Raw genomic sequence first — 12,795 nt, forward strand, 5'->3', positions numbered from 1 at the left:
ATAGCCCCTTACATCACATGGGGTAAGCTCTCAGTTGTAACTAACTAGCTGACATGGTCCCCTCACATAGGTCTTCGGGTAAGGCTATATGGGTATCATGCTGCTGGGCCGATTAGTGGTAATGGGCCTAGCTGTGTGCCTATCAGAGGAGTCCACTGCAACCAAACAAAGAGGAATTCTTTTACTCAACAAAAGATGCCATTATGCTTATTTTACTGATGACCTTTTAATAGGTTTGTTGCTTCATTTTGAGTAATCTGTTTTGGTTCTTTATTTTTTTTGGATTTTAAAATTTTTTCTATTATTTTCAGTAGAAAAGCTCTAGTGAGGTGTATATGGCTTGTTTTGGTTCCAAGGCTTTACAATCAAGAAGGCCAAAAACACATAATTTGGTGTATAGCAGTGATACAGCTGGGGAGGATCATTTATCTAAGCAGGGTAGAAAAAAGAAGAGCAAGAACAGGAGATTAGGGAAAAGACGATGTGCTTTTAGTGAAGATCAACCTGCAGAAAATCCACCTGGGAAGTTGCCTGACAAAATTGTAAAGGCTCAAACATCGTTGAAGCATCAGAGTGCATCTATGGCACAGAAAATGATTCTCAGGTTCTTTTAGTGACAGCTTTTTTCTTCAGTTTAATTTTAAGTGTTTCTGCTTTCTTTCACCACCATCCTGAAAGAAAAGAAAATTAAAGAAATTTTGGTTACTAGGGCCTTTTTTTTTTTCTTTTCTTTTCTTTTGGTCTTGAGCCATTGTATGACCTCCATTAATGTAATAAATCTTTTCAATTTTCTTGCATGACGGTTGTTACAAACATACTTGTCATTTAAATGAATCCATGTAGGAAACAGGTTGATCCTGAAACAGCAAAATACTTCTCAGAAATTGCAAATCTTTTCGAAGGAACTGGAGTTGACTTGGAGGAACGCTCAGTGATATGTTGCAATGCATTAGAAGAAACTAGAGGAAAGGAACTAGAAATTGCCACTGATTATATCATAAGCCACACTCTGCAAACTCTACTTGAAGGCTGTGAACTTTACCAGCTTTGTGGTTTCCTAGAGAGCTGTGCAAATGAGTTTCCTTTTATTGCTATGGATAAATCTGGCTCTCATGTTGCTGAGACAGCTCTGCGATCCTTAGGTGTACATCTTCAGGATAGAGAAGCATATTCTATCATTCAGTCAACCTTAACTAAGATATGCCAGGTATCTGAATTTGTTGTTTATCAAGTAAAGGAGATAAGGAATATCTTTTTTATCAACTATAGGGATGGATTACTTTTGCCATTAGTACACATGATTCACATCCAGGGAACGACGCTTTCTGTTGGGTGGGCTTTATTAGGAGAAATGATAAGCTTAAGAAAGGGATGAATCAGATTAACATGACAGATGTTCTGGGAAGAAATCTGTAAATCACATGGTTATGGGTTATAATCATCCTTATAGTTTCTATCCATTGCATGCCTCACATGTGTACTGCTTGGCATTGGCAAAACCATCCTTTATGTATACGTAGTAATTACTATCTCCACTAACCTTGTTTAGGTTTTGTTATTCCATTTTTTTTTGGGTTCAGGTGGTTGTATTAAATCCTGTCAAGATCATGTGTAGCCCATATGGATCTCATGTTCTTCGGAGTCTTCTTTGTCTCTGTAAAGGAGTACCTTTGGATTCTTCAAGGGAGTTTCATGTTAGAAAGTCATCTAACATTCTAGCTGAGCGGTTGAATCTCAGGGCAACCTGTTTGGTTGGAGATAAACCACCAGATCTTCAAAAGGGTTTTCCAGATCTACTTAAATATCTTGTATCAGAGATGTTAAAATGTGCTAGGGAAGATATTAGAATCCTGCAGGTTGACCAGTATAGCAGCTTCGTTCTGCAGGCATGTATTCTGCTTCTCATTTATCCAATGTTTCTTTTTTTTTTGATTTTGCCTTTTAAGGTTTGGGAGCACAATTATACTTTGTTTTTTTATCAACAAATGTAATTAAACTGATTACTGCATTTGATTCCTAATAGCATTGGCCATTCTTGATTGGCATTGTCAGGTAACTTCATTCTGAAGGCATGTATTCTGCTTCTCATATATCCAATTCTTCTTTTTTTATTTTTCCTTTTGAGGTTTGGGAGCATAATTTTTTTGAGAAGAAGGAAAATTTCATTAAAAAAAGAGAAGGATATACAAGATGTATATGAGGAAGATCAAACAAAAAGAAACAAAAAGCCTTCCCTAACCATTAAACAGGAAGCTCTATATTGCTATACAAAAATTCCTTGCCCACCCTAGATTTCGCAAGAGCATCTGCTACTGAATTTAAATTCCTAGGAATCTACCTGAATACACAATGGATTTGGGAGCATAATTATACTGATTACTGATACTGCATTTTTGATCAAAATGTAATTAGACTGATTACTGCATTTGATTCCTAATAGTGTTATTGGCTATTCTTGATTGGCATGGTCAGGTAATTTCTTTCATATATATATAATAGATGTTGTAAAGATTTTTTTTTAAACGAGTAAGATTTTATTAAGCCAGCAAATAAAATCTAGCCCCTTTCCACTTCACTCACTCCCCAAATCTCTTCTCTCCACCACTTCTAAACTTTATGCACAAAGTCCGGGTGTGTCAACTACATGTTCTTGAACCTAAAGGGTTTAGGTCCAAGCCCAAATGTCTCTTCACCTAGCTCTATGGGACAGTGATCTGAGATAACTCTGGGCAGAGCTTCAGCCACCAGACCCCTCCAATGTGCTTCCCAACTTTCATTGAAAAGGAATCTGTCTAGTTTTGAACAAGATGGATTCTCCTGGAAATTGGACCAAGTGATGTTGGCCTATAGCATAGGGAACTCCTTTAGATTACAACTGTTGATAAATTCATTGAACCTCCTCATGCTAGTTGTGATAGATTGTTAGGGATTGTTTTACTCATTTAGAAACCTTATTACATTGAAATCTGCACCCAAGCACCAAGGGCCTTCTCATACTCCTTGAATTCCATAGAGCTCTTCTCATAGTTCATTCCGCACTTTGTAATTATTTGGCCCATACACATTGGTTAACACCCATGTGAAGCCATCCTCCACCATCCAGAACTTTAAGGGATACAGAAAAATTACCTATCAGCTTCTCTAATGGTTCTACCACATCCTCTCTCCAAAGTAATTAATTCCCCTAGAGATTCCCCAAGAGGGAGTTGAGAACCAACTCATTCCTCTTACTTTCCACACACTTCTAACCCATCTTTTATCTAGATCTTCTAGTTTGGGTTCCCGTATCAATACAATGTTGAGCCTTTCCTTCTTCAACAGATCTTTTATCACCCTTCTTTTTTTCACACTTCTTAGACCCCTCAAATTCCAGCTAGTGATCTTCATCAACTTGGTTGTAGAATGAGACCCTCCACACCATCCTTTTAACTTCACTTTAGAGCCTTCCTCCTCTCCCCTCTTCCACTAAATTCCAAGTCCCCTTCTATGTCTGAAATTAGTCTTTCCATCTCGGACCTTTTCTTTTTCTTTTTGCTTTTGTTAATTGTTTCTTTTCCTGACATCATAGATTTACCTATTCCTTTCTTTGCATGGAAATTGCCCCCTAGGGGGTTTGGTTTTTTTTGGTGTTACCTCTAACAACTCTGCCTGTTTATATTCTTTCAACAAAACACAAATTTGCTCCCAAATTCTCTCCACTTCCTCCACTTGTCTTTTTTTTTTTTGATAAATAACAAAGGCTTTTATTAAGAGATATTAATATAGAAAAATACAAAGGGAGGGGTAAAAACTCTTAACCCTCCCAAGAGAACAGTTCAGATTACAAAGTTTCCCAGAACATATTATCTCTTCCCACCCCTTGTTTAGCCGATGAATCTGCCAAGGAATTGGCGCACCTCTTAGTCCACTGAAACTTGACTTCCATATTTTGTATGAGATATCTAGTTTTCTTCTTTTCATTCAGAAACTTCCACAAACTAGAATCATCTTTCATTAACCAGTTGATAGTCAATTTAGAATCACCTTCCACTATCAGGTTTCTGATATTTAACTCTTGAGCTCTTTTTAACCCTTCCATAACAACCAATATTTCAGCTCTAAGAGAGTCCCCCAAACCAATAGGACCCGATACAATGCGATAATTTGACCTTCATCATTCCTGAAAGCTCCCCTTTTACCTGACAGACCTGGATTTCCTTTGCTGCTTCCATCAAAGTTTAATTTAGTGAATCCTGAAGCTGGAGACTGGGTGAAATACATTCTTCCTTGGAACTGACCAAGCCACTTCTTTCCACTTCTGGATGATATCTCCTTTTGAGTAGTTTTCAAAAAGTTGCAAGGTTTTAGCCCACTGAATCACCTTTATGGAAATTAATTCAATAATTATAGCTTTATTTCTTTCTTTCCCATGAAAAGTCTATTGGTTCGTTTCCTCCCAAACAGTCCAACATACAGCTGCTCTTACACATCTCCATAGAATTTTCCCTCTTTTATTCAGCCCCCTAACAGTAGTAGAATGGAATAGGCTTTGTACATTTGAGGGGGGGGGTCCACCTGCATCCAAAAAGATAGAAAAACCAACACCAGATTTCTGAAACAAATGGGCAAGAAACTAGTAAGTGATAACAATTCTCATGATTCTTCTTACAAAGGATGCACCAATGTGGGGATAAACACCGATTAGGCCTTTTTCTTTTAAGTAAGTCGCAAGTGTTACACTTTTCAAGGAAAATTTCCCAACAAAATGCACCAATTATGGGAGGAATTGGTCTACCCTAGACTTCCAAAACTGGAAAAGGGATTCCAAAGACAGGTGGGGAATGGGCCAAAACTTTGAAGAATGAGGAGCATGAGAAGACACCAGAAGGAGAAGTCGTCCAGATCCTACTATCTCTCCTAAATGGATCAATAGTCACCCCCTCAAGGACTTTTAGCAGGTCAGCAATGAGGTTCAATTCCAAGTCTCCAAGGGCCCTTCTGAAACTCAAATTCCAATCAATGGATGAACTAGAAGAGGTAAAAAAAGTGGAGATTGGCTCATTTTTAAAACGTGATAGAGAATACAGGGAAGGGAAGAGCTCCTTCAGCGGAGGTTCCTTTTTTTTTTTTCTGCAGATTACCTAAAGCAAGCCCACCATCATTTTTGGTTTTGGTAACTATATCCCACATGACCCTTTGATCTTTTTTCTCCTCTCCTAGCTTCCATAAGAAGTCTCTCATTATCTTCTCCAAAACCCCACATATTCTTCCTGGCATTTTGAACACCGACAAAAAGTACACTGGCAGATTTGCCAATGTAGATTTAATCAGAGTTATTCTGCCTCCCATGGATAGGTAGTTTTTCTTCGAAGATGCTAACCTTTTAGTGAATCTCTCAATCACCGGGTTCCAGAAACTCTTTTTACTTGGGTTATCCCCTAGTGGCAGCCCCAAATAGATCAATGGCCATTGTGCAATCTCACATCCCAAAGTTCGGGCTCTATCCTCCACTTCACTTTCACTTGAATTAATGCCAATCACACAGCTCTTGTCCAAATTAACCTTAAGGTTAGTCACCTTTTCAAAAACATTGATCACTTGCTTTAGGTTACTCATCCAACTCACCTCTTCTCCACCACAGAAAAGAATTGTGTCATCGGCAAATTGTAGATGTGTTACTGGGAGGACCCCATTCCTTCCTACCCTCCACATCCTTTCACCAAATTTCTAGAGTTTGCTCTCTCAATGAGTTTTCCTAGGACTTCAACAATTAGAGTGAACAGGAAAGGAGAAAGGACCTCCTTGCCTGATGCCCCTGGTAGTCTGGAAATGATCCACCACCCTTCCATTAACTAAAATGGAATAGTGGCAAGTCCTAATACAACCTTTCACCCACTTGCACCATTTTTGCCCAAATCCAAGATTCTATGACTTCTAATTGAAGTGACCAATCCACCATATCATATGCCTTTTCAAGATCCAATTTGCACACTAACCCTTTCTTCCCACTTCTTTTGAAGTCTTCCACACTTTTGTTTGCAATTAGGATTTGATCCACAATTTGTTTACTTTTCACAAAGGCACCTTGATTTGGGGAAATTATTAAGGGTAGCACCTCTCTAATCCTCCGAGAAAGCACCTTAGCAATGATTTTGTAAAGGCTGTGTACCAGACTAATGGGTCTGAATTCTTTGGGGTGACAGACATCACCCTTTTTTGGGATCAGAACCATGAAGGTGGAATTGAGGCCTGGATTAATCACCCCCTCTTCAAAGAATTCAGAAAACACTTTTTGGATGTCATCCTACAGAATCTCCTAGTAGTCTTGATAGAAAGCCATCGTAAAACCGTCAGGACTAGGTGCTTTAGATCTATTCATTGAAAATATGGCTACCCTTATTTCTTCCAATTAAAAGCTTCTCTCTAGCCACACCCTTGGCTCTTCCGATAATCTTGGCCACTCCAAACCCTCAATCTGTAATCTGCTAGACATAGGCCTTCTAAAGATTGATTTAAAATGTTCCACAAAGGCCCCTTCAATTTCTTCTTGTTGAGTCAATATTGCATCATTTATCACTAGCTTAGGGATCAAGTTCTTCTTCCTCCAGGTTTTTCCTCTGCTCCCACCTAAGCTCCTTCTCCCTTTCCCCAAACTCACCTTGTTCTTCTTTTGCATCTAACTCCTCAATCTGATTCATCAACTGTTGTTTTCTTTCCTCAAGCCTCCCAAATTGAAGAATATTCCATTCTTTGATTTTGATTTTCAACTCTTTCAGCTTCCACTGAAATTTCATACCCTCCCACTGAGCCCTTGGATCACTTGCTACCCACCATTCTTTCACCTTCTCCTTAAAACCTGGATGGGATAGCCACATGTTCTCGAATTTGAATGGGATAGGTCCACTATTCCTACGTTCCACCTTATTAATCAAAACTGGCCAATGATCAGAGGTGACTCTAGGCAATGTCCTTGGCATCAAATCTCCCCAATATTCTTCCCAATCAGCAGTAAACAAAAAATCTGTCTAATTTTGAACAAATTGGATCAGCTTGGAGATTTGACCAAGTAAAACAACTATGCGACAAATTCAGTTCTTTGAGCTCAAACACATTGATAAACTCATTGAATTTTCTCATACTTGTAGTGTTTTTTTGCTGCATCTTATTGCACTCCTTGGTGAATCTAATTACATTAAAATGCCCTCCTAAGCACCAAGGACCTTACCATAATCCTCTTATGTCTCCTAGCTCTTTGCACAATTAACTCCTCTGCCTGTATCCATTGGGGCCATACATTCAAAACCATCACCCACCTATTTGAATTTAACAGAAACTGAAAGTTTTCCAATCAACTCTCCTTCAATAGCTTCATTTTTCCACAAAGTCATTATTCCCTCGAAAGTTCCCCAAGAGGGACTCATTGCCCAACTGATGCCATTTGCTCTCCATACACTTCTTGCCCACCTACTATTAAATGTCATGAGCTTAGATTCCTGAATTAGGAGTATATCTGGATTTTCTTTTCTCAGTAGCTCCTTTATTAATGCCCTCTTTCTTGCATTCCCCAATCCTCTCACATTCCAACTCACAATCTTCATTTTGCTTTCTTATTTTGTCCCTAACCTCCTCTCTTCCTATTTTTCTCCTTTCCTACCCCTTCCCTTTCTTTCACTGATTTTTTTATCCCCTTCCACATCTTGCTTCAGCCAACTTCACTCATCTTTCTTTTTTTCACATTCCCTTCTTTTCTATTCTTTAGGAACATTTTCAGCTCATTCGGATTTTTTATTTTACATCCCAATTTTCCCACAAATTCAGCTAACGACTCTTCTTCTGCTTCTTCCATTTCAGACTCCTCTAATTCCTTCTCTTCTATCGCTTCACTCTTTCTGTATTCCATCTCTTCTCCAGTATCTTTATACCCTCTGTCCGCACTTTCATTTTCCTTCTTTTACTCCCCTCTTTGCTTTTTCTCTTGTGTCTCAATTTTCCTCCAACTGTCTTTTTTCTAACAATGAAACTTCTTCTCTATTTCTAACCTCACCCTTCAACTTCTACTCCATCTCTGGCTGTTCTTTCCAGCTGTGATGCCAAGGTACCTGTTTTAGGCACAAAATCCCGAATAGTAACAAAACCTGAATGGACACAAGCATACCTGGCCTGATAGGAGAGGAATGGACAACAAGTTGTGTTGGGATATCAGCAATAGAATTTTGACCAGAGCTCCTTTCCTCAGTCTGATTTGGTTGTTGGGGTAAACTTGGTTCAATCAAAACCTTTTCAATCCCTACAGCCGAAAAAGGCTTTGGTACATTTTCCTTTCAGGGTGTTTTCTTGTAAACCTTTAGAGAAGAATCCTGCTCCTCCAAACTGTAATTCACTTGCCTGTTTTTTGGAAAGGATTTGTTTGCAAGAGTAGATGTACCCTGATCGTCCTTTAAAGCTGCTGCTAAGTTCCCCTCATCCTTGTGTGGTGCATCGGTTGTTGAGGTCTTTAACTTTTAATCCTTGTCTTCCACCTTATTCTGCTCCACCCCATTTCCACACCCTCCCGAAACACATATTACCTTCTCTGGGAATAGAATAGCAGTGTTTAAATTTCATCCTCCCACTAGTCCTTCGAATCTTGCAGATTTACATTTCCTATACTGATCATGTCGTGTGTGTCTGAATCAAGGTTTTCAAGGTCGCACCATCAAATTGGCCTTGGATTGTGACGATCTTTGGAAAGTCACGACATATTTTTCTCTGGTTTGACTTCTTCGAAGCCTTAGAAGAGCTTGATGGGGAAAACGCTAGATGATTAAGCTTGTCTAGCATCAATCCTTCCTCAGTCACGTGTGGTTTTAAAGAGTCATGTGATAACTTATGGGCCACTTACAGTTGGTCCAGTAACAAAATTTCCTGTTTGAGAAGGCCTAAATGAAATGTTAAGCCTAACCCCACTTAACTGTTCAACCACATGAGTTTTTAAAGAGTCAACGCTCCCTTCGGCTTGACTTGATGGCTCAACTCTCTTAATAGCCGGTTTGAAATCCTTGGCCAAACTGGTTTTTCCTTTTGGAGATGAATGGTCTAGCTTGTTTGAATTTTTGGCACCAAAAGCTAACACCTGAGCAAAGGATCTTTTTGCTGTCAGTCCCTTGCCTTGTAACCCATGTATTTGACCTTCCTCACTGCCCATATCTTTTGGATGGTCGAAGTTTTGCTTGGCTATTTTAATGAAACTTTCCATCTTCTGATCCTCCAATCCTAGGCAGCCATGCAGGGCCTGTTCTTCCACTTGTACATCTTCCTGTTTGGCGTAACCACAGAGAAGCTTCAATGGAGGAAGCTAACTTGATGAGGGCGGATTTGACCCTCCAATGACATCATGACACATGGCATCTTGGAACAGCTAGTTGACACATAGACACCACCTAAGCAATGACTTGGAGTCCCAGATCATGGTTTCTCTTCGTCCAGACCTGGCGACTTGCCTTTACCGCCAACTTGGTGACCTCGACCACAACTCAGGTCGGCTAGAAGTACCTCGTCCAGGGCCAACCTGCAGCACCTCGTCACTGGCCAAAGTGACCTTGACGCAAGAAGCAGCCTTCCTCGAGGGCATGCCGGCCTGACTGAGGTCCAAGTGGTGACTTGCGAGATGTGCTTGCTGACAAATTTGGCATGCATATCCCGACACTCCCACGATTCTTGGAAGTTGGCCCACGCAACGAACGTTCTGGAGGGTGGTCAATGTGCATGATGTTTACCTCCAAGGATTTTGGACCGGTTAGGCACGATCTCTCGGAAATCTTGGATGCGGTGCGTGAGGCCCACACTAAACAATGCCTATATAAAGGCACCGGCCCCAAAGACCCAGGGGGAGGGGAAAAAAGAGAGGTACTCGTGATTATTTACTCACTAGCATTCAAGCACTCAAGTATTCAGCTCGCATCCACAGTAGAGTACTGACTTAAGCATCGGAGTGACCTTGCCGGGTTTGCCACCCCGGGTTCTCTGATCTATTATTTTGTAGCTTGGTCCAGCTTGCCGCGCAACTGGAGTTCGGATCATCTTCCAGCTAGGAGTATCTAGATCGTGCACCATCAATTGGCGCCGTCTGTGGGAAACACTACAAGAAGCTAAGTTCTCACCTTCTAAAAGGCTAAGTCCTCTTCTTTCAGAAAGCTAAGATCTCACCTTCTAAAAGGCTAAGTCCTCTTCTTTCAGAAAGCTAAGATCTCACCTTTTAGAAACTAAAGTTCTCACTTTCTAATTTCCATTTTTTATAAACTCAAAGGCACTTTTGAGCAGCATCAACACCTAGAACGATTACCGATTATTGGGGGGCAAAAACATCTATGATGAACCTTGAGAACTCCCTGTGACAAGCAAACAAGTTCAGGCCAAGCTCAGCATCCCCAGTGCCCTAGATAAATACACCGCTACTGTATGTGAACGCCCCTCTCCCCGCGGTAGAGCCATTAGTGGTTCCCGTTGGGATTGAAGCGTAGTAGTTCTATGAGATGAAGCATGAATTTCCAGATCTGAGCATGGGAGAAGCCCGATGTAGACAACAACAGAACATCCTCAATAGCAGTCAGCTAGGACGAGGCCTCATCAGCCTTGTTTTGCGAGGTCACCTCTACAAGATGAGCTCTTCATGGCTTCCGCGGGAGTTGGCAACCAACGGAGTGCATGGATGTCCTCGCAGGTCGATCCTTCCAAGGCTCCCGCGCAAGCTGGTGACTCACACCGGCGTCACTAACGAGGCTGATGCAGTGCAGCCGTGGCCCTGAACTGCCGACTCACACTGACAACATCATTATGCCCTCGCAAGGGGGGCAGAACATGTACGTTGTGGTCTCGCAAGCACTCACCAAAGAAGATAATCCCATAGGATGGCGTAGAAGCAGCCATATGAGAAGTTACTACAGAATGGCCACCCGCTTAGGCGGAAAGGTCAGGTCACACGTCGGCTAAATAAGGATAAGGAGAGTGGACCGCGAGTCGCTCCCAGAGCCCAAGGGCTAAGGTGCTGAGCTAATAAAAGACCTCGACACCACATGAGACCCAGTCGCCTCTTCGGCATGGGAAAATAAAAAAGTAGCTTGTGCGCAGGTAGGACGGGCACATACCCTATTATGTTTGTTCACTTCGGCTTACATTGAGATCGGGTTATTCCTATTAGAGCCTAGCTCGCCAACCCGACACTTCGTTAGTAATCCACACTTATCCACGTTAGCTCGGGCTTATACTTAGTCGCCTCTTCGGCATGGGCAAAATAAAAAAACAGTTCGCGTTTAGCCTCATCGGTGTGCATACAGTTTGGCACCTCGGGGTAATCCACATTTAGAAAACTTTTATGCAATGGAGTGGAGGACAAAATACAGTACCTATTCGGCATACCAGTTCGGCACCATGACAAACACAAACCTGGCTGATCTCTTAACAATCGACCTCTACCTCGGTTTTAGGCTTCGCGTCGAACTCATTGGCTACTCTTTTGAGAACCAGTTCGAGTGACACTGCGTTGAAGTCTACTTAGGTGGAGCGACCTAATAAAGCAGTCACGCAGTTAGAACCCCCCCCTTGAGAACAACATGGTAAGCTTCGCTCTCGAGGTAATGGTCGGATTGGAGAACCCCTTGATGGTTGCATCCCTAATAAGGTAGATGTCCTCGGGGTACCTACTGCACCTCTCCTTGAGAGGATGGGTTCGCTCTCGAACTGTTCCGATCTGAGAAGTAAATCAGAACGCTTGCGACTACGAACTAATCGAATCAGTCATCTTGGGCCAAAAGGAGCAATCTCCTCCCTTCGCCGAGCTACACTCAGCTCGAGAGTGGGGGGCAATTGATGAGGGCGGATTTGGCCCTCCAATGACATCATGACACATGGCATCTTGGAACAACTAGTTGACACATAGACACCACCTAAGCAATGACTTGGAGACCCAGATTGTGGTTCTCTTCGCTTAGACCCGGCGACCTGCTTTCACCTCCAACCTGGCGATCTTGACCACAATTCAGGTCGGCTAGAAGCACCTCGTCCAGGGCCAACCTGCAGCACCTCGTCACTGGCTGAAGTGACCTCGACGCAAGGAGCGACCTCCCTTGAGGGCGTGCCAGCCTGACTGAGGTCCAGGTGGCGACCTGCAAGATGTGCTCGTTGACAAATTCGTCATGCATATCCCGACACTTCTACGATTCTTGGAAGTTGGCCCACGTACCGAACGTTCTGGAGGGTGGTCAACGTGCATGATGTTTACCTCCAAGGATTTTGGACTGGTTAGGCACGATCTCTCGGAAATCTTGGATGCGGTGCGTGAGGCTCACACTGAACAATGCCTATATAAAGGCACCAGCCCCAAAGACCTAGGGGGAGGAGAAAAAAGAGAGGTACGCTTGATTATTTACTCATAGCATTCAAGCGCTCAAGTATTCAGCTTGCATCCACAGTATAGTACTGACTTAAGCATCGGAGCAACCTCGCCGGGTTAGCCACCCCGGGTTCTCTGATCTACTATTTTGCAGCTTGCACCATCACTAACCAAACCTGTAAAGACAGCACTTCAACCTGAAGAGTAATCTTCCTAGGTATCTCCTCTGGTTTCACTCCATTTAACAGCAAAGCAGCAGATCTCAAATCTCCCCAGAACTCCCCACCAGACGAGCTCCACATAACAAGGCAATGGAGACTGCTACATCATGTTTCCACAGGTGGAACGGCAACCCAATCACCCTGACTATTACTCCTTCTCCTTTGTCTCTGGGTTCCTTCAATCTATAAAGCCAGTCATGATCTCAGTCACTCCTCGCCATCATTGAC

At 42.1% G+C, this 12,795-nt stretch overlaps 1 protein-coding gene across 7 annotated transcripts in view; it reads left to right on the forward strand.

The window, feature by feature from the left end:
• PUM23 (pumilio 23) overlaps window positions 1-12,795 on the forward strand; it is an 88,593-nt gene that overhangs the window by 7,427 nt on the left and 68,371 nt on the right. For 5 of the 7 annotated variants that reach the window (XM_088976806.1, XM_088976810.1, XM_088976812.1 and 2 more), the window contains 3 exons: window positions 312-604; window positions 844-1,207; window positions 1,581-1,886. In XM_088976806.1, the coding sequence (XP_088832932.1) occupies window positions 336-604; window positions 844-1,207; window positions 1,581-1,886 (939 nt within the window). In that variant the 5' untranslated portion in view covers window positions 312-335. Of the gene's footprint in view, window positions 1-70; window positions 234-311; window positions 605-843; window positions 1,208-1,580; window positions 1,887-12,795 lie in introns of all 7 variants that reach the window. The other 2 variants (XM_088976807.1, XM_088976808.1) reach the window with 1 other exon arrangement.

The sequence above is a fragment of the Nelumbo lutea genome, chromosome 3, assembly GCF_056320005.1.
Source record: "Nelumbo lutea isolate HS-2025 chromosome 3, American lotus-T2T, whole genome shotgun sequence".
Lineage (NCBI taxonomy): Eukaryota > Viridiplantae > Streptophyta > Magnoliopsida > Proteales > Nelumbonaceae > Nelumbo > Nelumbo lutea.